We start from the raw sequence: 27500 nt of genomic DNA, 5'->3' as shown, positions 1-27500 counted from the left end.
GAAGAGGAGGAGGGAAGGAAGGAAAGGTAATGCAGAATGAAGGAAGGAAGAGGGAGGAAGAGGAAGGAGGGAAAAGGAATATAGGATAAAGGAAGGAGTGAAGGAAACAGGATGGGAAGGAGGAAGGAAGAAAAGAAGGCGGAAGGAAGAGGAGGGAAGAGGAGGAAGGATGAAATGAAGGAAGGTGGAAAGACAATAAGGAAGGAAGAGAAGAGAAATAGGAAGGAAGGAGGAAAGGAAGGAAGGAAGAAAGGAGGAAAGGAAGGAAGGAAGGAAAGAAGGAAGAAGGCATGTAGTAAGGATGGAAGGATAGGAAGGAAAATATGAATGAATTTGTGAATGAATGAGAGGAAGGAAAGATTAAGGGGAGGAGGAGGAGGAGGAGGAGGAGGAGAAAGAAGACTGAGAAGGAAAAAGAGGAGGAGGAGGAGGAGGAAGAGGCGAGACAGTTAACAAGGTGATTCAGATGTAATTGAGGTGGTTAGGGCAGTTAGAGAGAGAGAGAGAGAGAGAGAGAGAGAGAGAGAGAGAGAGAACCAAAAGGATACGAAAGGAAAAAATGGGAAGGAAGGAAGAAAGGAAAGATGGAAGGAAGAAAAGGGAAGGAAAGAAGGAAGGAGGGAAGGAAGAGACGCAATGAATGAGCAGAAAACGAGGTAAGGATGGACAGAAGGAAGGAAAGGGGAAGGAGGAAAGAAGAGGAAGGAAGGAAGGAGGAAAGAAGAGGAAGGAAGGAAGGAGGAAAGAAGAGGAAGGAAGGAAGGAGGAAAGAAGAGGAAGGAAGGAAGGAGGAAAGAAGAGGAAGGAAGGAAGGAGGAAAGAAGAGGAAGGAAGGAAGGAGGAAAGAAGAGGAAGGAAGGAAGGAAGGAGGAAAGAAGAGGAAGGAAGGAAGGGAGAGAGAAAGACACGTAAAAATCAGAACTCTCTCAAAACCCGTCTGAAGAGGTAAAGCAAATCGTCAAGACAACTCTAGTCCCGTTAAAGCTATCTTCAATTCCTTTATTTCCTTTAGCCTTATATTTTTTTCGTGAGAGTCATTTGGTCAGGGTGTTAACAGGGTCTCCATTAACCCCCCTCTCATGCTCGGGGCAGCTCCGTATTTTCTAGTAGTGCCAGGCGATACGATATAAACATGACACTACAATAAATAGATGGATAGATAGATGGATAGATAGATAGATAGATAAATAGATAGATAGACCAGACATACTGCACAGACCATTACTTGCCACACACACACACACACACGTACAGCAAAGCACAATACGCACATCAGTAACTCCACAGACTCGTTAAAAAGTGTACACAGTTCCGTCTTGTAGTACAGTTGTAGTCAAAAGTGTGTGTGTACTTAGCATCAATTACCATGTACTCAAGATGTAACACAGAAGTACAATGAATAGTAATGTTAATAGGTAAAGGGAGAGGCTTGAGACGTGTGTGTGTGTGTGTGTGTGTGTGTGTGTGTGTGTGTGTGTGTATGTGTGTGTGTGTGTGTGTAGTATGTATGTATGTATGTGTCCCTGTTATATGTCTATCTGTCTGTGTGTCCCACTCTATGTATGTATGTATGTACGTCTATGTATGTTTATATGTATGTGTGTGTGTGTGTGTGTGTGTGTGTGTACTGTAGCGGTTGGTCTGTACACGCCTCACAGATGGTCAGCATAATACTCTTCCTTCTCCGACTGGAAGTAACCATAGCACAACACTCCCAACACCGCCGGGGGAATGCAAGATGGTCTCCACATACCCCCACTACACTAAACACACAGGCTGGTCCACATATAGCGCTACACCTACACTACGGAGGTGATTTCTTGCGTTTTGTGGGGACGACTTGGTGTTACCGGTATCTACACTACATCATTTATTTATGTGTCACCACCACGCCCATACCCGCAGACTGAGCCATTCCCTAAACACGTTTCTAGTGCAGCGCTACTTATGGACGATCCTATGTAAGCTACTGTGATTAATGTAATAATAATAATAATAACAATAAGCTAATAAATAATAATAATAATAATAATAATAATAATAATAATAACAGCGGCAAAAACAACAGTACATGAGGGAGGGGTGCTTGGAGTGGCTGGGAAGGGGGGGGGAGTAGTGGAGATATGCACGGATGAGCTTGGGGGCGTTTTTGTAGTGGGTCGACTCAGGGATTAGGACAGCTGGTGGTAACAGTAGACACCAAGATCAGTTGCATTCATATCAGTCTACTGCATTCCCCCAGCTGTACTCCACTCTGCATTCCATACTGCATTCAACAACACTCTTCCTTCCTTCCATCCTATTCTTCCTTCGATCCATCCTATTCTCCCTTCAATCCATCCTATTCTTCCTTCGATCCATCCTATTCTCCCTTCAATCCATCCTATTCTTCCTTCGATCCATCCTATTCTTCCTTCATTCCATCCTATTCTTCCTTCATTCCATCCTATTCTTCCTTCATTCCATCCTATTCTTCCTTCATTCCATCCTATTCTTCCTTCCTTCCATCCTACACCTCCTTCATTCCACTCATCTTCCTTCGATCCTTCAAGAACTTCCTTCCATTTCATTCTTCCTTCATCCATCCATTTCTCCAATCCCACGTTTCACCCTTATTTCATGCCACTTCACCATGCATTCCTTTCCCACCGTCAGTCCTTCATTCCACCTCACTCTTGTCACGTTGCCTCACTCCATCTCACCCTCTCTACCTGCCTCTCCTCTTCACACACACACACACACACACACACACACACACACACGTATTCTCGTCGGTTAAGGACGCTCCCTAACACCTCTTCCTTAGCGACTTATTTTTGGATATGGCTGGTTAATATCCTCCCGTACGTTATTCATGCAGAGAATGGCGATATTGGAAGGATTTACGTGACACAGAAGAGAACAGGAGGGGGTAATAAGCAAAGTAAATCACTTAAGAAATGGTGTTAGGGAGCTTCATCGTCTTCACTCCTTCCATCCTACTCTCTCCATCCTTCCCATCTGCAATCCTTCATTCCATTCCTTCCATCCTACCCTCTCCATGCCAATCTCTCTCATTCCTTCATCGCCTGCCTTCCTGATTGTATGAAAGAGAGAGAGAGAGAGAGAGAGAGAGAGAGAGAGAGAGAGAGAGAGAGAGAGAGAAGGAAGGAATGGGAAGGAGGAAGGGAGGAGAAAGTAGGAAGGAATGGGAGGGAGGGAGGAGAAAGAAGGAAGGAATGGGAGGGAGGGAGGAGAAAGAAGGAATGGGAGGGAGGGAGGAGAAAGAAGGGAGGAATGGGAGGGAGGGAGGAGAAAGAAGGAAGGAATGGGAGGGAGGAGAAAGAAGGAAGGAATGGGAGGGAGGGAGGACAAAGAAGGAATGGGAGGAAGGAGAAAGAAGGAAGGAATGGGAGGGAGGGAGGAGAAAGAAGGAAGGAATGGGAGGGAGGGAGGAGAAAGAAGGAAGGAATGGGAGGGAGGGAGGAGAAAGAAGGAAGGAATGGGAGGGAGGGAGGAGAAAGAAGGAAGGAATGGGAGGGAGGGAGGAGAAAGAAGGAATGGGAGGGAGGGAGGACAAAGAAGGAATGGGAGGGAGGGAGGAGAAAGAAGGAATGGGAGGGAGGGAGGAGAAAGAAGGAATGGGAGGGAGGGAGGAGAAAGAAGGAATGGGAGGGAGGGAGGAGAAAGAAGGAATGGGAGGGAGGGAGGAGAAAGAAGGAATGGGAGGGAGGGAGGAGAAAGAAGGAATGGGAGGGAGGGAGGAGAAAGAAGGAATGGGAGGGAGGGAGGAGAAAGAAGGAATGGGAGGGAGGGAGGAGAAAGAAGGAATGGGAGGGAGGGAGGAGAAAGAAGGAATGGGAGGGAGGGAGGAGAAAGAAGGAATGGGAGGGAGGGAGGAGAAAGAAGGAATGGGAGGGAGGGAGGAGAAAGAAGGAATGGGAGGGAGGGAGGAGAAAGAAGGAATGGGAGGGAGGGAGGAGAAAGAAGGAATGGGAGGGAGGGAGGAGAAAGAAGGAATGGGAGGGAGGGAGGAGAAAGTAGGAATGGGAGGGAGGGAGGAGAAAGAAGGGAGGAATGGGAGGGAGGGAGGAGAAAGTAGGAATGGGAGGGAGGGAGGAGAAAGAAGGAAGGAATGGGAGGGAGGGAGGAGAAAGAAGGGAGGAATGGGAGGGAGGGAGGAGAAAGAAGGAAGGAATGGGAGGGAGGGAGGAGAAAGAAGGAAGGAATGGGAGGGAGGGAGGAGAAAGAAGGAAGGAATGGGAGGGAGGGAGGAGAAAGAAGGAAGGAATGGGAGGGAGGGAGGAGAAAGAAGGGAGGAATGAGAGGGAGGGAGGAGAGAAAGAAGGAATTGGAGGGAGGAAAGGAGAGAGGGAGGGAAAGAAAGGACAGTGGGAAGGAGTAGAGAGGGAAGGAGAAGGGAGGGAGGAAGGAGTGAGAGGGAGAGGAAAGGAGGGAGGGAGATAGGGAGGGAGAAAAGAGGAAAGGAAAGAAGATATAGGGACGGAAGAGAATGGAGAGAGAGAGAGAGAGAGAGAGAGAGAGAGAGAGAGAGAGAGAGAGAGAGAGAGAGAGAGAGAGAGAGAGAGAGAGAGAGAGAATGAAGGCTGACCAGCTGCCATTTATGTGACTTAATATTATGCCTGTGTGTGTGTGTGTGTGTGTGTGTGTGTGTGATAAATACTGGTAGACAGACAGACAGAAAACAGAGATAGATAGATAGATAGATAGATAAATAAATAGACAGATAGATAGTAAGACACCAATAGACACAGATACAAATAGACGTCGATAGATAGACGGCTGGATATAGATAGACAAATAGATAGAGATAGATAGACAGACAGATAGATAGACCACACACTGAGGCTCTCTCTAGGTGGTGTGGCCTCAATGTTAATAGAATGACTGACTTCCTCTCTAATTATGAGAGAGAGAGAGAGAGAGAGAGAGAGAGAGAGACAAAGAGAAAGAGAGAGAGAGAGAGAAATGTGTGTATTGTGTGTACGTGTCGCAATACACAAATACACATAAATCATCTCTCTCTCTCTCTCACATACACACACATGGGTAAGGCAGGGTAGGGCAGGGTAAGGCAGGGTAGGGTAGAGTAAGAGAGAGAGAGAGAGAGAGAGAGAGAGAGAGAGAGAGAGAATACAGGTGTGTGTGGTTGCACGTGTATCCAGACAACACCCTTACAAGGTGAACTGCCTCTCTCTCTCTCTCTCTCTCTCTCTCTCTCTCTCTCTCTCTCTCTCTCTCTCTCTCTCCAACGCAACCTTCACTCCATCCATTCATTCACCCATACAGCCATACACCCTCTCTCCCTCCAACCATCCATCTATTCATCCATCCATCCATCTATCTACCTATCCAAAGTTAACCATCCATCTATCCATCCATCCTTAGTCTATCTATTTATCTATCTATTTATCCATACACTCATTTATCCTCTCTGTCACTCCATCCATCCATCCATCCAAACGCTCAATGATGGAAGGATGGATGGATGAATAAATAGGTGGGTGGATGGATGGATGGATGGATGGATGGATGGATGGATGGATTGATTGATTGATGGATGGATGGATGGATGGATGGATGGATGGATGGATGGATGAACGAATGAATGAGTGGATGAATGAATGGATGGATGGATGGATGGATGGATGGATGAATGGATGGATGGATAGATGGATGGATGGATGAATGAAAAGGTTAACAGGTGCATAAAACCACAATCTCTCTCTCTCTCTCTCTCTCTCTCTCTCTCTCTCTCTCTCTCTCCTGACGACTGGGTGTGGGCGTAGAGGGGCAGCTTAAAAACGTACTCCACCCACCACACCACTACCACACTTGTCCTACCACACCTACTACACTATCAAACACTACCCCTCGTCCTACCACACTACCACACTAGTCCTACTACAATATCAAACACTACCACTCGTCCTACCACACTACCAAACAGAATACCACATCACCACCACCACACCTCCCTACCACACTACCACAAACAGTACTACTACCACATTACCATACAACGCCACCATAACTGCCACTACCAAACAACCACAACCACACTGTCCTACCACAACGCACCACGCTATTATATTACCGCAGCCATTACCACATGTCCTACCACACTCGCCACCAGTACTAGTCCTACCACAAGTACTACCACAGTGTCCTACCACCTTCACAATACTGCACACCACACTACCATACCACCACAACCATACTGGCCTACCATATCACCACAACGCAAACACCACACCCCCAAATTCACTACCACAACCACTACCACACTCTTCCATATTCCTCTACCACACTGCCCTACCACACACACCATCACTGCCACAACCCATCACCACAGCCACCACTCACTACCACAACCCCTACCACACTACATCACCACTACACACTTCCTACCACAATCCTAGTCACGAAGAAGAGCAAGAGTAAGAAATCAGGTACTCGGTCTGAAGTGTTAAGGAAGAGAACCTATTATCTCCCTAACACCTCTTCCTTAGCGATTTATTTTGGGATACGGCTGGTTAATATCCTCCTGTAAGTTATTTATGCAGAGTGTGGCGATATTGGAAGGATTTATATAACACAGTATTGGAGAGTTAGGTGTAATAAGCAAAATAAATCGCTCAGGAAAAGGTGGTAAGGAGAATAAGGGCTTCTCTCCTTAACACTCTGGCTGTTTTTTTTGTTTTTTTAATGCGAGGAAGAAGGAACCAAAGGCCACAAGCCCGCAATAACAGTTCCTTCCAAGAGAAAAACAAAATACAAGAGAGAGCCAAATTCAAGATCCGATCATTTCGAGATGCCTGGACACACTGCGTTTGAAAGACTGGAGATCATAGGAAGCAGGAAATACAGACAGAGAGACAGTTCCAGAGTTGACCTGTTGCATACATGAAGGACTGGGAGTAACGGTTAACTCTTGCATTAGAGAGTTGGACAGAAAAGGGATGAGAGTTTGTTGCTAGACGGGTGCTACGCGCCCGTCGCAGAGGTGGAGGGATGCATGCATACAGTTCAGAGGAGCAGTGACCATTGAAGTAGCGATAGAAAAGAGATAAAGATGCAACAGTGCGGCGAAGAGACTGAGGTTGAAGGGAGTCAGTAAGAATTGTTAATGAGACGAAAAGCCTTTGACTCCACCCTATTAAGAAGAGCTGTACGTGGAGAGCCTCCCCACACATGAGAGGAGTACTCCACACAGGGGTCCATAAAACCCCTATAGAGTCAACAATTGTGCAGGGGTAAAGAAGGAACGGAGTCGGCTTAGCACACCCAATCTCTTGGAAGCAGATTTTACAAGAGATGTTTGTTTGTATACGGCCAAAGACAGGAATTTTACTGACCACACACACACACACACACACACACACACACACACACACACACACGTATATCCCAACCCAACCACACCACCCCCAACTTTTTTAAGGGGGGGGGGTCACTAACACCCCAATTAAGCCCCTGACGACCCAGCTTAAAAAAAAAAAAAAATCGAGGAAATACAGGCGCACACCATCCACTCACTCGATGTAGCGCTCTCTCACCTGAATGACCTGTTTGAGATCCCTGACGTAGAGGGCTTCAGTCTCCACGATCTCTAGCACTATCCGATCCATGTAGGCAAGATTCGGATCACAGTAGCGTGGGCGGAGGGTTGGGGGGGCGGGCAGACTGATAGCACTGCACTGAACACCGCTGTCACCTGAACCTGCAATGAGAGAGACAAAGGTGAGGTGAGGTGAGGTTGTTTGAGGTGAAGTGAGGTGAGGTGAGGTGAGGTGAGGTGAAGAGAGGACAGGTGAGGTTATTTGAGGTGAGGTGAGGTTGTTTGAGGTGAAGTGAGGTGAGGTGAGGTGAAGAGAGGACAGGTGAGGTGAGGTGAGGACAGGTGAGGTTATTTGAGGCGAGGTGAGGTGAGGAGAGGTGAGATGTGGTGAGGTTATTTGTGGTGAGGTGAGGTGAGGTGAGGTTATTTGAGGTGAGGTTATCTGAGGTGAGGTGAGGTGAGGTTAGGTTATCTGAGGTGAGGTGAGGTGAGGTTATTTGTGGTGAGGTGAGGTGAGGTGAGGTTAGGTTATTTGTGGTGAGGTGAGGTGAGGTGAGGTTATTTGTGTTGAGGTGAGGTGAGGTGAGGTGAGGTTATTTGTGTTGAGGTGAGGTGAGGTGAGGTGAGGTTATTTGAGGTGAGGTGAGGTTATTTGTGGTGAGGTGAGGTGAGGTGAGGTTATTTGAGGTGAGGTAAGGTGAGGTTATTTGTGGTGAGGTGAGGTGAGGTGAGGTGAGGTGACGTGAGGTGAGGTTATTTGAGGTGAGGTGAGGTGAGGTGAGGTTATTTGAGGTGAGGTGAGGTTATTTGAGGTGAGGTGAGGTTATTTGAGGTGAGGTGAGGTGAGGTTATTTGAGGTGAGGTGAGGTTATTTGAGGTGAGGTGAGGTGAGGTTATTTGAGGTGAGGTGAGGTTATTTGAGGTGAGGTGAGGTTATTTGAGGTAAGGTGAGGTTATTTGAGGTGAGGTGAGGTGAGGTTATTTGAGGTGAGGTGAGGTGAGGTTATTTGTGGTGAGGTGAGGTGAGGTTATTTGAGGTGAGGTGAGGTTATTTGAGGTAAGGTGAGGTTATTTGAGGTAAGGTGAGGTTATTTGAGGTGAGGTAAGGTGAGGTTATTTGAGGTGAGGTGAGGTGAGGTTATTTGTGGTGAGGTGAGGTGAGGTTATTTGTGGTGAGGTGAGGTGAGGTTATTTGAGGTGAGGTGAGGTGAGGTTATTTGAGGTGAGGTGAGGTGAGGTTATTTGAGGTGAGGTGAGGTGAGGTTAAGCAAGGATGACATGTGTATATATATATATATGTAGAAAAAAATAGTTTGAAATAAGTTACTAGGAGACAAGTCATAAGGTCACGTTATTCTATGCAAAAAAAAAAAAAATGAGAAAGACAAACCACGCCAAAAAAAAGTTCTCGCCAAATATAATCACTCTTCGCCAAAATTTAAATCGCCAATATTGGGTGGTTAGATATATATGGGATTTTATGAGAGAAAGAGAGAGAGAGAGAGAGAGAGAGAGAGAGAGAGAGAGAGAGAGAGAGATGAGGAACTGGAATATTTTAAAAGATCGAGGAAATATAGGCGCGCATCATCCACTCACTCGATGTAGTGCTCTCTCTTTCCTTCACCTGCCCCTCCCTCCCCCCTCCCCTACCTTAGTTTACCTGAGTTAATTACAGAGGAGAGGAGAGGGTAATGAGGGAGGGAAGGGAGGGAAGGAAGGGAGGGAGGGTAGGGAAGGGAAGGGAAGGAAGGGGAGGGGAGGGGAGTGAGGGAAGAGGAGGGGAAGGGAGGGGAGGGGAGGAGAGCTTACCTGTCTCTCTCCCACTCCCCTCCTCCTTAACCCTTTCCTCCCGATCCCCTCCCCTCCCCTCCCTCTTCCCGTTCCTCCTCCCTTCTCTGGTTTTCCTCTCTCTCTCTCTCTCTCCCTAAATTAAATTCTGAATAGGGAAAAATACTCTCTCTCTCTCTCTCTCGGACCTATCCAAACAAACAAACTCCTTGGTTACTAGTATCTCTCTCTCTCTCTCTCTCTCACACACATTTTTACTTCTCAATCTATTTTCTATCTATTTGTTTATAGTGTTTTCTCTCTGTTTATCTATCTCTTCTGTCTATATTCACGCCGGGTACTTATTCCTCTCTCTCTCTCTCCCTCACAGTTATTTATTTTTTCTCAGCCCTCTCTCTCTCTCTCAATCTATCTTTCTATCTATCAACCCGTTGTTCCTATTTCCTCCACCGTCTCTCTCCTCCCTCCCTCCTCCCCTCCCCTCCCCAATTACACCCTAATCATCCCCTCCCCACCTCATTAGCAAACACTGACAAACGGGGGAGGGGAGGGGAGGGGAGGGGAGGGGAAGGAGAAAGAGAGAAGGGGAGGAGAAGGCTAAGAAGAGGGGAAGTGAGGGTAAGGGGGAGGGGAGGAAGAGGAAGAAGACGGGGAAGGGAAGACGAGGGGGGAGAGAGAGAGAGAGAGAGAGAGAGAGAGAGAGAGAGAGAGAGAGGAGGGGGAAGGAAAATAAGAAGGGGAAAAAAGGGAAGGAAAAAGGAAGCGAGAGGGAGGGAGGGGAAGGAGGAGGAAGAGGGGAGGAGGAAGAGGGGAGGAGAAGGAGGAGGAAGAGGGGAGGAGAAGGAGGAGGAAGAGGGGAGGAGGAGGAGGAGGAAGAGGGGAGGGGAAGGAGGAGGAGGAGGAGGAGGAAGAGGGGAGGAGAGGGGAGGGGAGGGGAGGAAACGGTCAGTACAACGGTGTTAGAAGATTTTCCCTCCCCCTTCTCCCCTCCCCTATCCATCCTCTCCCCTCCCTCCCCTTCCTCTCTTCTATCCCTTTTCTCTCTTCAAAGCTTGCGATATGAGAGAGAGAGAGAGAGAGAGAGAGAGAGAGAGAGAGAGGTCATTAACGGCAATTTGACCTGACCCTAACAATTATATCTATAAATAACTAGGAATTATAACGTTGGTAGTTGTGGTGGTAATGTTGCTAGTTGTGGTGGTAATGTTGCTAGTTGTGGTGGTAATGTTGGTAGTTGTGGAAGTAATATTGGTAGTTGTGGTAGTGGTGATAGTAATGTAGGCAGTTGTGGTAATGTTGGTAGTTGTGGTGGTAATGTTGGTAGTTGTGGTGGTAATGTTGGTAGTAATGTTGGTAGTTGTGGTAGTAATGTTGGTAGTTGTGGTAGTAATGTTGGTAGTTGTGGTTGCTACAGAGCCAGACAACAGTTGGCTTTCATCACACCAGCTACACACACACACACACACACACACACACACACACACACACACACAATAACCCTCCACATGGGCTACACGCACGTACACACACTCATACACACAAGACACATACACAAAGAATGGCTCTTTACATTTATACGTGCATTCCAGCACACACACACACACACACACACACACACACACACACACACACACACACACACACACACACAATAGTTCTCCATTCATACATAAATACACACAAGAAGCCTATAAGTACATAAACGCACATATAACCCTCTCTCTCTCTCTCACTCACACACACACACACACACACATACACACACACACACACACACGCACGTCCTTCACGTCTATTCGCACATAAGAATAGTGTGCATCCTTTCACATATATTTCCATACATACAACACACACACACACAACATACAAACACACACGCACACACACACACACACGCACATTCGTACCCCAATCCAAATACATGTAAAGAAAGCAAAACACACACACACACACACAATATAAGCCTCACACACAAAAATAGAGCAAGCCTCCTTCGCCATCTCTCTCTCTCTCTCTCTCTCTCAATGTAAAATACCTCTAACCTTCATTTACATTCATAAACTAGTCAATGAACTGTGAGAAAGAGAGAGAGGAAGGAGAAAGAGGGGGATGAAAGAGTGGAAGAGAAGGAAGAGGAAGAGAGGAGGGAAGAAAGGAAGAGGAAGAGAGGAGGGAAGAAAGGAAGAGGAAAAGGGAAGGGGGAGGGGAGAATGGAAGAGGAAGAGGGGAGGGGAGAATGGAAGAGGAAGAGGGGAGGGGAGAAAGGAAGAGGAAGAGGGGAGGGGAGAATGGAAGAGGAAAAGGGGAGAGGAGACAGAAATTGGAAGATGAAAGAGGGGAAGAGGAAGAGGGGAGGGGAGTAAGGAAGAAGACGAGGGGAGGGGAGGGGGGAGAATAGAAGAGGAGGGGAAGTTGGGGGGAGTGGAGAGGGGAGAGAGAGTGACCAGAAACAGAGCCAAAATCTGTGCTGAGTAGTGTGAATGACCCCCTCCCCCCCCTTCCTCCCTCTTCTCTCTTCCTATCTCCTCCTCCTCTTCCTCTTCTCTCCATCCTCTCTCTTCCTCCTCTTCGTTTCCTTCTTCCTCTTCTCTCCTTCCTATCCCTTCCTCCTCTTACTCTTCTCTCCTTCCTATCTCCTCTTCTTCTTCCTCTTCTCTACCTCCTACCTCCTCTCCATTTTCTTTATCCTTCATCTCATTTTCTTTCCTCCATTCTTCTCATCTTTCCTCTCTTCCCTGTCTTTCCTCCCTTTTACCCATTTCTCTCCTACGTTGTTCTTGCGTCCCATTTCCTCCTCCTTTCCCTCCTCCCCTGGTCTCTCTCTCTCTCTCTCTCTCTCTCTCTCTCTCTCTCTTCCCTGTCTTTCCTTCCTTTAACCATTTTCTCTCCTTTTTTGTTCTTGCTTCCCATTTCCTCTCTCTCTCTCTCTCTCTTCCCTGTCTTTCCTTCCTTTTACCATTGTCTTACCATTGTCTCTCCTGTTTTTCTTGCTTTCTCTCTCTCTCTCTCTCTTTGTCTCTCTTCCCTGTCTTTCCTTCCTTTTACCATTTTCTCTCCTGTTTTTCTTGCTTTCTCTCTCTCTCTCTTTCTCTCTCCCCTGTCTTTCCTTCCTTTTACAATTTTCTCTCCTGTTTTTCTTGCTTCCTCTCTCTCTCTCTCTCTCTAATAAGCGTCCAGGTCTGAGTACCGGAAGTCATAAAAACATAGTATAAAACAGATATCAACCTTTCCCACCTTCACTCTACAAATAAATAAATACATAAATCAAAGTATAAAAATAAAGGAACGTGACAAAGAAAATACCTTAAAGTGTCACGCCATATATATATATTTTTTTTTTGGAAATCTAAGGTTGAATTTTGTGTGAAAGATTAGACCCAAAAATATGAGCGAGAGAGAGAGAGAGAGAGAGAGAGAGAGAGAGAGAGAGAGAGAGAGAGAGAATAAAAGGCCCGTGTCACTGAATTACTTACTGACTGATTTCCTGAGGGCCTGATTTGAAATAACCGCTTCGCAGCCTTCCCCGAGACTTAAGTTATATTCACAGTGATTCTTAAGTAAACACTATAACTTCAAATTCTTTATGGATATGGCGCCAAATTCATAAACTGGCCTTTAGAAGTTTTTCCTTTTCTATCTATTGCCAGACGCCTTAATCCCGTAAGGGGTGGCCATAAACAAACCGCCTCCATGTCGCCCTGTCCCCCGTCATTTCACTGCCCTGCTCCCAGCTCACATCCCCCTCTCTCATATACCTCTCCACTCCAACCCTCCACCTCATCCTTAATTCTACTCTACCTGGAAAAAAACATATACTCTCTTCACTCTAACTTGGCCCAAAATTACCACCTCTCCAGAATGCTCAGCTGTAGATTAACACCAGAATATGCTAGTCATGAAGAAGTGCTATGGGACAGATGTAGAGCCGTAGTAGTGTCGTTTCCTGCCGCTGAGCTACGTGAAATATGCTGCAAAAGGACGAAAATCTGGGCCAAGTTAAGGTGAAAGGGGCATGGGAACTTAAGGTGCAATTCTCAACATCAAACTAACATCTTACTTTCCCATTAAATTTCCTCTGTTATTTCTCTCCTACTGACTTCTCACTATTTTCCTGGACGGCTTACAGAGGGAGGAAGGAGCTGTACACACACACACACACACACACACTCTCTTAATCACTCCTTCCCTATCCGTCTTCCCCTCCCCTTCCCTTCCATTCTTCCCCCTTCCCTCCCCCCTCTCTCTTCTCTCACCCCTCCCCCTCCCCACCCCTCTTACTTCTCAATCACCCCTCCCTACCATTTCTCCCCTTCATCCTCCCCTCCCCTCTCCCCTACCTAATCACCCCCTCCACCTCTACCATGCAACTTCCGCCCATCCACACACTCGGTCTTGTTGGGGGTCAGTGGGTTGGGTGATGGTGGTAGTTGTGGTGGTTGTGGTAGTGGTAATGCATGTGGTAGTTCTCAGTGGTCGTTGTGGTAGCTGGTGATGATGAAAATGGGGATAGTTGTGGTAGGTGCTGGTGGTAGTTGTGGTAGGTGCTGGTGGTAGTTGTGGTAGGTGCTGGTGGTAGTTGTGGTAGGTGATGGTGGTAGTTGTGGTAGGTGATGGTGGTGGTTGTGGTAGGTGATGATGGTGGTAGTTGTGGTAGGTGACGGTGGTGGTTGTGGTAGGTGATGGTGGTAGTCGTGTGGTAAGGCAATGATCGTAATGGTAACTGTAGTAGTAATAGTTGCAATACTGGTAGTAGTGGTAGTTGAGGTTGTAGACGGGATGGTAGTGGTAGGAAAGACAATTGTAGTGATGATCTGAAGTACTAGTGCTATTTTTTTTTTAGAGGTAGTTGTGGCAGCAGTGGTGGTAGTAGTGGTGGTGGTAGTGGTAGTAGTGGTGGTGGTAGTGGTAGTAGTGGTGGTGGTAGTACTGGTAGTAATGGTAGTTGTGGCAGTGGTAGTAGTGGTGGTGGTAGTAGTGGTAGTAGAACTGGTAGTTGTGGTAGTAGAACTGGTAGTAGTGGTAGTAGAACTGGTAGTTGTGGTAGTTGTGGTAGTGGCTTGACCAACCTCTCATTTTCCAACCAAGTAGTGCATGACTCCATCTCCACTCCCCCCCCTCCTCTCTCTCTCTCTCTCACTACAGAAATAGGAAGACAGACAGACAGACATTTATACGCTAACAGGGATAGATAGCAATAGATAAAGACTGAGATAGATAGATAAACAGATATGAGAGAGAGAGAGAGAGAGAGAGAGAGAGAGAGAGAGAGAGGTGTTATAAATACACAAATACATATACAGAGAGAGAGAGAGAGAGCGTGACCCTGACTTCTGACCTCCAATCTATCGCTTGAGGGCAATTCTGGTATTTTATATTGAGGTCAAGGCTGAAGGCCAGTTTATCTATCAATCTATCTATCTAACCATCTGTCTATCTATCTGTGTTGTCTTCCTATATCTATCTATCGTGCTGCCTATCTATCTATCATGCTGTCTATCTATCTATCGTGCTGTCTATCTATATATCGTGCTATCTATCTATCATGTTGTCTATCTATCTATCATGCTGCCTATCTATCTATCGTGGTCTATCTATCTGTGGTCTTTCTATCTATCCACTATCTATCTATCTATCTGCCTATTTATCTATCTGTTCCATTTACCTACCTACCTATCTATCTATCTCTCCATCTATCTATTTTCCTTCAATGTTGCCGCATAAGTATCTATCCATATAGAATTCTCTCTCTCTCTCCCTCTCTCCGCCTACCAATTGGTCTATCCATCTATCTATCAATTTATCTATCTATCAATCAATTGCTTTCCTATTTCCAAGACTTACAGCAGAGAGAGAGAGAGAGAGAGAGAGAGAGAGAGAGAGTGAGTGAGTGTGTGTGTGTGTGTGTGTGTGTGTGTGTGTTAATGAAGGCTAGATTTAAGGGTCAATCAGCCAATGGACTCTCTCTCTCTCTCTCTCTCTCCTTTTACCTCCTCATCTCCTCTTTGTATCTATCCGTCTTCATCTATGTCTCTCCCTTCTATCTTCCCTCCCTCTCTCTCTCTCTCTCTCCATCGGACTGCGGGGGAGGGAAGCTGTGTGCAAGAGAGATGATCAGGGGGAGGGGGAGGGGAGGGGAGGGGAGGGGGAGGAGTTTTGTCATTCCTCCCTGATCCCTCACACACACACACACACACACACACACACATATATACACAACCAACCACACACACATATACACAACCAACCACACACATACATATACGCGCGCACACACACACACACAATATCTCCCCCCCACACACAACCAAACACACACACACACACACACACACACACACACACACACACACACACACACACACAATATCTCCCCCACACACACACAACCAACCATTTACTCTCAAGGTCCCTAACTTTAAATCCTATACTTCCTTCACTTCAACCAGCACTTCTTCGTGACTAGCACCTTCTTCCAATCACCTAGGCATTTAAGATGTGAAGGAGTAGTGTTCTAGGAGTCTTAATAAAATAAATAAATAATATAAATAACTATCCTTAGCATATTGAATGATAGGCGGTGGGAATTAGTGCTAAAGTGGTGACAAGTGAAGGTGCGTTGCGCCATCTGTCGTGCGAGGTGGTATAATTAAGCTTGGGAACGGTGGTGTGTGTGTGTTTACAGTTACACACACACACACACACACACACACACACACACACACACACACACACAAACTACCACCCCTACTCAATATCACCACTACTACCCATACTACTACCACAACTACTACTACTACCACTACTTAAAACCATACAAGACTACCTACCAAATCAGAAACCTACCATACAACTACTACCACACAACTACTACGCTACCAATACTACTTCCACACACTACCACACCACATGACAACTACCAAACAACTACCACACTACTACCACACCACATGACAATTACCACATACACTACTACCACGCGCAACTACTTAACTACCACACACATCTACTTTACCACACACTACTACCACACAACTACTTAACTACCACACACTACCACACTTGCTTGCCAGATGCTGCATGAGACAACTACCACAAAAAACACCTATCGCTACCAGACATCCGACCACCACACCTACCACAACAACGATGTGTGTGTGTGTGTGTGTGTGTGTGTGTGTGTGTGTGTGTGTGTGTGTGTGTGTGTGTGTGTGTGTGTGGGTTTACATACGCCTGATACTCCCACACAATCATACTACCACACAACCATACTACTGCACACTACCACACAACCATACTACTGCACACTACCACACAACCATACTACTGCACACTACCACACAACCATACTACTGCACACTACCACACAACCATACTACTGCACACTACCACACAACCATACTACTGCACACTACCACACAACCATATTACTGCACACAAACACACAACCATACTACCACACACTACCATACAACCACACTACCACACAAACATACTACCGCACACTACCACACAACCTTACTACCACACAACCATACCACTACACACTACCACGCAACCATACCACCACACATTACTACGCAACCACACACCCATACTACATACTACCACACCACACAACCATATTACCACACAACCATTCTACCACACAACCATACCACACATTACTACACAACCATACTACCACACGACCACAACAACCATACTATCACACACTACCACACAACCAGTCTACCACAAGTCTTTCGCTATCCATTAAAAAGTACCACACAAAAAGGTTAAATACGAGGGGAGGGGAGGGGAGGGGGAAAGGGAGAGAGGGGGTGAGGAGGGAGGAGAGGGGAGGGAGTGGAAGGGTGGAGGAAGAAGGGGGAGGGGAGGGGAGAGAGGGGAGGGAAGGGGAGGGGATTAAGTAGGAGGGGAGAGGAAGGGGTGGAAGTGGAGGGGAGGAGGATAGAGTTGGGGAGAGGGGTGGGGGAGGAAAGGAGAGGGAGAGCAAAGAGGGAGAAAGACTATAATGGAGGAGGGGGAAGAGGAAAGAGGAAGAGGGGAAGAGAAGGAGAGGGAGAGGAGGAGGAAGAGGGGGAAGGAAAGAAAGAAGACTGGAAGGAAATAGAAGAGGGGAAAGGAGAGGGAGAGGAGGAGGGGCAATGGGTGGAAAAAAAAAACAAGTCAGCAAATCAAAGCAAGACAAGATAATCAAGAAAATAAACAACCATTAACCACTACAAACAACTATACAAACCAGGCAATCAAGCTACAAACAAGTGTAACCTAATCAACTACCACTACAAACCACTCCCATTAAAACAACCCACAAGTCAAACAAGCATAAAGGATAAACAAACAACCAATGACCTCAAACCCATAGTAAACAACCCACTAAGAAGGTCAAACAAACCACAAACAACGAAAAGTAACCATAACAGCCACAAACAAGCACTAAACAACGTACAAAGACCAAAACAAACCACCAATTGCTTCAAACAACCTACAAAGAAGGTCAAACAAGCAAGGAGAGACCAAACAAACCAATCAAGGGCCAAACAACCTACAAAGAAAGTCAAACAAGCAAAAAAAATTACCCAAACAAACCACCAACTGCTTCAAGCAACCTACAGAGGGTCAAACAACCAGAAACAAAAACCAAACAAACCAATCAAGGACCAAACAATCTACAAAGGGGGTCAGGCAAGGTCAAACAAGGCCACAAACAACTTAAACAAGACGGTACCTGGCAGCTGGGAGAGGAAGGCCACATCTTGAGGAAGAAAGAGTCGCCCTGAGTAAGTAAGGAAACAAATCAGACAAAGTTTTATTGAAATGATTCTTAATTATTCTGTAGAAATAATTGTCTTTACCCGTAACACTTTTAATAACAGTAATCTATCTATCTACTGCCAGACGCCTCAATCCCGTATGGGGGTGGCCACAAACAAATCGCCTCCATGTCGCCCTCTATGCCACTTCACTAATTAACGGTAATCTATCTATCTACTGCCAGACGCCTCAATCCCGTATGGGGGTGGCCACAAACAAATCGCCTCCATGTCGCCCTCTATGCCACTTCACTAAATAACGGTAATCTATCTATCTACTGCCAGACGCCTCAATCCCGTATGGGGGTGGCCACAAACAAATCGCCTCCATGTCACCCTCTATGCCACTTCACTAAATAACGGTAATCTATCTATCTACTGCCAGACGCCTCAATCCCGAATGGTGGTGGTCACAAACAAATCGCCTCCATGTCGCTCTCTACGCCACTTCACTACCTTGCTCCTCCTCTCTCATATACCTCTCCATCCCTCCATCTCATCAAAAATATGCTCATTCTACAAAATAACCACAAAATCTATCTTTAAAATAACTTACGTATTCTATAATTATATATTTAATACCGGAATATGATGCTAGTCACGAAGAAGTGTTATTGAAAGAATGCAGAGAGTAGCACTGTCTCTTTCGGCCAGTGTGTTGTGAAATAAGCCGCAAAAGGACGAAAATCCGTCTCTCTCTCTCTCTCTCTCTCTCTCTCTCTCTCTCTCTCTCTCTCTCTCTCGGTCATCGTAGTGAAAAGAAAACTGGATCTTTTTTTTTTTTAATCAATAATATTGGAGCGTTGTGGTGTGGATGTGGATGTGATAGGAAGCGTTATGAGGAACACACTGAGGTGGTTTGGCCATGTGGAGAGGATGGAGGGCGAAAGACTGACGAAGAGAGTGTATGTGAGTGAGGTGGAGGGGGGAAGAGGGAGGGGGAGGCCGAGGATGAGATGGAGGGATGGGGTGGAGAGGTATATGAGAGAGGGGGGTGTGAGTTGGGAGCAGGGCAGTGAAATGGCGGGGGACAGGGCGACTTGGAGGCGATTTGTTTGTGGCCACCCCAAACGGGATTGAGGCGTCTGGCAATAGATAGATAGATAGATATACCAAAAATTTGCGTCCATGTTCAAAGAAATAATATATAATAATAATAATCACAGCAGCGGCATTAGTAATAATAATAATAATAATAATAATAATAATAATAATAATCACCGCATTATTATTAGTTATTCTTCTTCTTATTATTATTATTCTTAGTAGTAGTAGTAGTTGTTGTAGTAGTAGTAGTAGCAGTAACAGTAGTAGTTGTAGTAGTACTGTAGCAACAACAACAACAACAATAATAATAATAATAATAATAATAATAAACCAAACAGCAATAAACGCAAAAGAGGGGGTAGTGTAGTGGTTATAGAAATGGTCCTGGGTTTGATTCTGTTCAGGGCGGCATTTAAACCATCCATTGCCTGATGCCGCATCCAGTAAGTGTCGAATTTTAACTGGCTTTCAAAATTCCCTAACACCTCTTCCAACGCGATTTATTCTATACATTAAAACGATACAAATAACATGCAAGAGAATGGTAAGGTGTAATATGGCAAAATAAACCGCTATGAGACAGGTGTTAAGTCTCCTAGGTCACGCAGAATACGACTTTCAACCTAACGACCCCCCTCCATACGTAACGACCTCCTTCCCCTCCCACAACACACCACCCTCCCTCATATACAACTCTATTTCGTTCTAGGTCTACCTCTTCTGTCTAACTACCATGATAAAAGCAGCCTCTATCTATCCATCCTTCCAACTATCCGTCTATCTATCCATCTATCAATCCATTCATCTATCTATCTATCCATCTATTGCCAGTCTAATTCCGTTCTATTTAAATAATCTACTGGTATCAATGATAAAGATATTAGCTACAAAGAAGGTATAATAATAATAATAATAACAACAATAATAATAATAATAATAATAATAACAGCTACGAGGGAGAAAAATGGCATAGTTTCCCCTTTAGAGGTAGAAGAAAATGGGCGTCACGTTATAGAAAACGGGTCACTTCCTACAATTCAAGGTATACTAAAAAGAATATATTGTGTATGGAAAAGAATGTTACGTATATTATTCTTAACACTCAATCGGATACGTTTGTGTGAAGCGGCCGAATGTGGTGAATGTGTCTGGCGTATCCGGTAGAGCCAGGATTCCGGGGGCTTGAATGATGAGTGAATGAAAGTGTGGCCTATTTGGACTGGGCAAGTTTGTGCTGTCTGGCCACTGCTACTCCTCACCCTGCCCTTGGGTGGGAAAGGCGGTCCGGATGATGATGATGATGAAGAATACTTTTAGGCCAATTCACTCCAGTTATTTAGGTTGGAGTGGAGAGGTATATGACAGGTGTGAGTGAGCTGGGAGAAGGGGCGGTGAAATGGCGAGGGGACAGGGCGACATGGTGGCGATTTGTTTGTGGCCACCCCTTACGGGATTATGGCGTCTGGCAATAGACAGATTTAGGATTCGTGTAACTATAGTCCTTTTACCTTAACCTGGTCCAGATTTTCGTCCTCCGGCTGCTTACTTCACGAATACTTGGGGAAGAAAATGTTACGGCTCTACATCCTTTCCGTAGCACTTCTTCGTGACTAGCACCATACCCTCGTGTTAATATCTCGTAATAGCTAAGTAGTCAAGATGAAGGGATGGCAGTTTTAGGCCAAGTTAGCGTTGAAATGGTATGGTGGATTGAAATATACTTTATTATTATTATTATTATTATTATTATTATTACTACTACTAAAACTACTATTATTAAATATTATTATTCTTATTATTATTATTACCATTATTATTATTATGATTATTATTACTCATTATTATTATTATTATTATTAGTCCTATCAATATTATCTGATGCGGAAAGAAATGATATGGAGGTGATAATAAAATAATGAAGAATAAACGACTTAAACGTGGATAATAAATAAAATAATACATAACATCCTCTAGCAGCGGCAGTAACAAAGAGATCGTGGATATTGAAGGAAATAAAGGCAAGACTCAAAACCTAAGCAGTAGTGACGAGTTAGGGAAAAATGGCATAGTTCCCCGTTTGAGGTAGAAGAAAACGGACCCCATATTAGAGAAAATGGGTCAGCCACTACAATATTAAGGAGTAAATTATCTAAAATGCATGGTAAATAATACACATAATAACACGAGTAATGGAGAGAGGGATGGGGTTGGTAATGAATGGTGATGGATGGAATATCTCAAATTTGTTGTGCGCTGATGACGCGGTACTGCTTGCAAATACCGGACAAGAACTTGGTAGACTTGTGCAGAGTTTTGCTGAGGTCTGTGAGCGTCGTGCCTTGAGAGTTAATGTAGAAAAGAGTAAAGTGATGGTTACTGAGAGAGAAGGCGAGTCCCATTGCGGTGTTACAGTGAATGGTGAGAGACTGGAATTGGTGAGAGAGTTCAAATACCTGGCTACAGTGATACAAATGAGAGGAAAATGTGCAAAAGAAGTTGAAAGTAGACACAAGGAAGAAAAGTAGGTGGTGCAATGAAGGCCTTGATAAGAAACAGAGGCTTGAGTGTTGCAGCTGCACGAGGTTTACATGAAAGAGTGTTAGTGCCAATTTTAACATATGGATATGAGACTGTGGTGTGGCATGAAAATGAAAAGTCAAGAGTAAGAGCAGTGCAGATGGGACTGCTGAGGAATGTATGATGAGTACAGAGAGTGGATAGGATACGAAATAATGTGATTCGTGAAAGACGTGGAATGAGGAAGTCGGTGGACACCAGAATCGAAGAGAGTGTACTAAGATGGTACGGTCATGTGGAGAGAATGTATAACAGTTGTGGTGAAAAAGGTATACCTGAGCGAATTTGAAGGAGGGAGGAGGCGAGGTAGGCCAAGGAGAAGGTGGAGAGATATGGTGGATGAATGTGTGAGGAAGAGAGGTTTGGAAGTCGGTGAGGCTAAGGAACTGACAAGAGATCGAGCTGGCTGGATGAAGGTTGTGAGGAGAAATGCATGATCAGGGATTTGGCACCCCTTTTTAACGTGGCAGCGTCCGGAGTGACTCAATCGGATACGTTTATGTGAAGCTACAGAACGTGGTGAATGTTTTTGACGTATCCGATAGAGCCAGGATTCCTGGGTCTTGAATGATGAGTGAATGGATGCGTGGCCCATGGATTTGGGCAAATTTAGTCTGTCTGGACAATGCTACTCCTCACCCTGCCCTAAGGTGGGAAAGGAGGTCCGGATGATGAATGAATGAATAATAATAATAATAATAATAATAATAATAATATCCTTCCACTATTTCCCTAGCCCCCAAAAGGACGATGGTGGACTGCAAGATAATGTAAGCCACTGAGTTCACATTTCAGATGAACCTAGGACTACTACTACTATTACTACTACTACAAGAAACTGGGGCTACTACTACCACTACTACAAGAAACTGGGGCTACTACTACTACTATTACTGTGAGGCAGGAATGATTCTCCTTGGTTACTAGACAAATAAACCCTCCAGTCTGACTACACCTGGCCATCAACTGAGCTATAGAGAGAGAGAGAGAGAGAGAGAGAGAGAGAATTACGACTAAGTGCTCTATTTCTTTCATTTTCAATTTATTTTTTCAGTCTATTATTATTATTATTTCACCTATCTTTATCCATCAGCTACTTCATGCCTCTCTCTCTCTCTCTCTCTCTCGTCAATAGAGCAAATCACTCTATTAGTAGTAGAGTCAGATCACCTGGATAGGGCCATCTCTCTCTCTCTCTCTCTCTCTCTGCAAACAGCAACAGGAAACAGCTGAAGGGCGAAACAGGAACTAAACTTAACCCCTTCGTGGCCAAATGTACCAATCTGATAATATAATAATAATAATAATAATAATAATAATAATAATAATAATAATAATTAATAATAATAATAATAATGAAATGTACCAATCTTTCTACCTGAGCCAAATCACTGCACTAAAATTAATAAAAATAATAATAAAATAATAATAATAATAATAATAATAGTAATAATAATAATAATAATAATAATAATAATAATAATAAAGGACTGAATAATACTGCTGTTTTAGCTTTGTCAATATATATACACTTAGCTGTTTCTTTAACTTCGAAAGACTAAGAAACCTCTCTCTCTCTCTCTCTCTCACTCTCTCTCTCTCTCACACACACACACACACACACCGAGCAAAATATAAATCCTGCTCTCGTCTCGCAAGCGCGGGTGTAAAAAGTTATACGAAAACAGCCGTGAAATTCGTCCGTTCGTGTCGTATCATATATTAACGAACCGACACCCTCGTACGTGTTGGTCTTGATTACCTCACGGGGGCTCTTCTCCACGCTGCTCGATCTCTGGCAGCATCCCTAAATCCGTCCCTTATCCCTGAGGTCACGTGGCTTTACTTTCCCGAGAATGAGAAGGAGAGACATTACGAGATACACAGAATATTGAGGTCAAGGTTGTTAGGAAAGTTAAATCACCTTGTTAGGAGTCTCTCTCTCTCTCTCTCTCTCTCTCTCTCTCTCAGCACGTACTCCATCTGGTTCTCTTACTTTTGCTTCTCTCTCTCTCTCTCTCAGCACGTACTCCCTCCATCTGCTTCTCTTCCTACGAGTATTGCTTCCCTCCTCCCCTCCCTCCATTCTCTCTCCCCCTCCCTCCCCTTTCTTCCTCTTCCTGTTTCCTCCTTTCCTCCGTTTCCATTATCTATTCTCTCTCTCTCTCTCTCACGTGTGTAGTGTTACTTCCTCTTCCTGTCTTCCTTCTTCCTTCCTCCCTCTCTCCACCTTCTTTTTCCTCCTCCTCCTCCTTCTTCCCTCTTCTTCCTCCTCGCCTCTCACTTCTCTTCTCCCTTCCTCCTACTCCCCCCTTCCTTCCTCTTCCTCCCCCCTTCCCCTCTTCCTTCCCCCTTCCCCTCTCCCTTCCTCCCCCCTTCCCCTCTTCCTTCCCCCTTCCCCTCTCCCTTCCTCTTCCTCCCCCCTTCCCCTCTTCCTTCCCCCTTCCCCTCTCCCTTCCACTTCCTCCCCTTCTTGTCCTTCCCTCTCCCTCCTCTCCCTTCTTCCCTCTTCCTCCTCCTTTCCCTTCATGTTCGTCTCTCTCTCTCTCTCTCTCTCTCTCTCTCTCTCTCTCTCTCTCTCTCTCTCTCTCTCACACACACACAAATATTCTACCAATCTACATTTCGCTGTTTGCTATCTATCTATCCATCTATCTATCTATCCATCTATCTATCAGTCCATTTACCTACTTATCTATCCATCCATCCGCCAATCTATCTACCAATCAATTTATCTATCCATCCATTTACCTATCTATCCATCTATCTATCCATTCATCTATCTATCCATCAATTTATCTATCTATCCATCCATCCGTCCATCTATCTATCAATTCATCCATCTATCTATCCATCCATTTATCTATCCATCTACCTATCAATCCATTTCTGTATATCTATCTATCCATCTATCAATCCATCCATTTATCTATCCATCTATCTATCTATCCGTCTCGTAGTGTGTTCGTAATCCCGTCAGCCAACTCCCTGAGGCTCAACAATCTCCCTAAACACCTTCACAACGTCGCATATCACCACTTCGGCGCCAATACACACCGTCCATACCGCATACCCGCTACAGCCGCTTCATTAACCCCGCGCGTGGTAAGTGAGGGTGTGGTGTGTTTGTCCTTGTTTGTCTGTTTTTATGCTAGGATTTATTTTTTTTAAGAACAAGTACACTAATACTAGAGATGCGGGATCGTCAGGGCCGAAATCTGGGGTGTCATTATGGTGTAAAGGAATGAAGTACTTTGCGTCCGAAAATCCTTAGGGAGGGAGAGACGGACCGAGCCTCCTAGGGACCCTAAGTGAAACGGGAGAAAGAGGGCACAGGTCAAGGGTAGCCGGTGTTGCCCGGGTAAAAAAAAATCTACGGCCGTGCCTACCCAGTTCCCCCACTGAATCTATGCTACGCCTTCGGTCCATGGCCAAGGTGATAATATTCCTCATGGACCTATTCCTACCATGGACCGATTTTCCCACCACCCACACACCCCACCAGCCCTGTCCACCCCACCAATCCCTCCACCCATCCAACCCGTTACTCAGCAATGATATGGTTGGGGAAAAAAGAGAGAGAGAGAGAGAGAGAGAGAGAGAGAGAGAGAGAGAGAGAGAGAGAGAGAGACAATAGGTTACCATGCTGCCACCATGTTTACTTATTTCTATTAGTTCTAAAGTTTAAAGTTCGATATGCATCCCCCTCGATTTTCACAGATGACAGACAAATATAATATGTATGTATGAATATATACAGTATTTTATATTACTGATAATATACGGTATATATACTGTATATATATAATCACATACTGGTGTAGTGTGCAGGTGGTGTATTGTGTATGTGCTGTGTCGTGTGTATGTGTATGTGTGTGGTGTATCGTGTGTATGCTCCTTCGTATGTGTGTATATATATAATCACATACTGGTGTAGTGTGCAGGTGGTGTATTGTGTATGTTCTGTGTCGTGTGTATGTGTATGTGTATGTGCTGTATCGTGTGTATGCTCCTTCGTATGTGTGTATATATATAATCACATACTGGTGTAGTGTGCAGGTGGTGTACTGTGTATGTTCTGTGTCGTGTGTATGCTCCTTCGTATTCAGGACAGGCAGGCTGGCATCAGTGTGTGCGTGTGTGTAATGACAAGTGGTGGTGGTGTTGGCAAAGATCTGACAACACTGAACGAAATCCAAGCCTTTTGCACGGTTACAACACCAACATTCCTTCTGTTCTTCAGCTTCTCCTCCATCCCCTTCCCCATCTCCTCCTCCTTCCTTTTCTTCTTCGTTTTCTTCTCCTCCTACTTCTTCCCCCTCCTCCTTCTTCCCCTCCTCCTCCTCATTTTTCTTCCTCTTCTTCTTCTCCTCCTCCTTCTTCTTCCCCTCCTCCTCCTTCCTTTTCTTCCTCTTTTCCTCCTCCTCCTCCTTTTACGAACCTGGCCATCAACTTCATAGCCCGCCCCCTAACGCCCAGCACTCCTATTAGGCACCACCCCACTTCACATGTCACCACTTCGGCTCACATGCCCACCGTCCATACTGAATACATACTAGGGCTGTCTCGTGCAGGAGGAGGAAAGGAAGGAAGGGAGGGAAGAAAGGAGGAAGGATGAAGGATGAAGAGAAAGGAAGAAGGAAACAAGAAGGTGCAGGAGGGAGGGAGGGAGAGAGAGAGAGAGAGAGAGAGAGAGAGAGAGAGAGAGAGAGAGAGAGAGACAGACAGACAGACAGACAGAGAGGAGGAGGAGGAGGAGGAGGACAATCAAACAATCACGCTTCTCCCAGCCTGATATCGAACCCGCGACCTTGCTGACAGGAGGCAACTTCTCTAACCATCCCATCCCCTATTTGGGCCGACCTCGCGTTCTATCAGGCTGCCCTCCACCACGGCTAACCACTTGCCCGCTATCTCCACTCGTCTATTCCCTCAGGCTAATAATAATAATAATAATAATAATAACAACAATAATATGAAGAAGAAGGAGAAAGAACAGTAATAATAATAATAATAATAATAATAATAATAATAATAACAATAATAATAATAATAACAATTTTAATAATAATAATGGCAACAGTACTACTACCACCACGACCACCACTACTACTACTACCACTACTACTACAACAAATAATAATAATAATAATAATAATAATAATAATACCCAATGTCTACCAGTCTTATTAAATTCCCCTCTCTCACTTTCGCATATAAACCACCCCAAACACCATTCCTTTAGCTATTTATTCATTTATTCATTATCCAGACGATTTTCCTCAGTTCCGGGGAGACTTCTCGAGCTGAAGGGGTTAGAGATAGGTTCGAATTCTTTCCCTAACACCTTTTCTCAAGCGATTTATTTTGCTTGTTACACCTTTCCTTCTCTGTGCTACATATCCTTCTAATATTACCATACTGTGCAGAAAACTCGTTAAAAAAGGATATTAACCAGCCTTATACAAAAATAAATCGCTAAAGAACAGGTGTTAGGGAGCTTCCTCAACCCACGCGAATCCGTCTGGTCACAGAAAGAATAAGATGTAAAAAATAAATCACCTGAGAGAAGGGGTTAAAGGAGGGAGGGTGGAATCTCTCTCTCTCTCTCATATAAGGCTCCTCTGTTTATTGTGAAGCTGGCCTCCCCCCCCCTCTCTCTCTCTCCTTCCTCCTTTTCCCTCCCTTCCTTCCTTCCTTCTTTTCCTCCT

The 27500-nt window shown here is 45.0% G+C and overlaps 1 protein-coding gene across 1 annotated transcript in view; it reads right to left on the bottom strand.

Moving 5' to 3' along the window:
- LOC145400700 (uncharacterized) overlaps positions 1-27500 on the bottom strand; it is a 90957-nt gene that overhangs the window by 33157 nt on the left and 30300 nt on the right. Inside the window, exons 4-5 of the mRNA XM_080273136.1 lie at positions 18081-18128; positions 7560-7723 (exon numbers count right to left, since the gene is read on the bottom strand). Coding sequence (XP_080129262.1) covers positions 7560-7723; positions 18081-18128 — 212 coding nt within the window. The remainder of the gene's footprint in view (positions 1-7559; positions 7724-18080; positions 18129-27500) is intronic.

The sequence above is a fragment of the Coenobita brevimanus genome, chromosome 53 (genome assembly GCF_032717465.1).
Source record: "Coenobita brevimanus isolate Jiangsu-jjx chromosome 53, ASM3271746v2, whole genome shotgun sequence".
NCBI classification, from domain to species: domain Eukaryota; kingdom Metazoa; phylum Arthropoda; class Malacostraca; order Decapoda; family Coenobitidae; genus Coenobita; species Coenobita brevimanus.
This window is presented reverse-complemented; position numbering and strand designations above follow the sequence as displayed.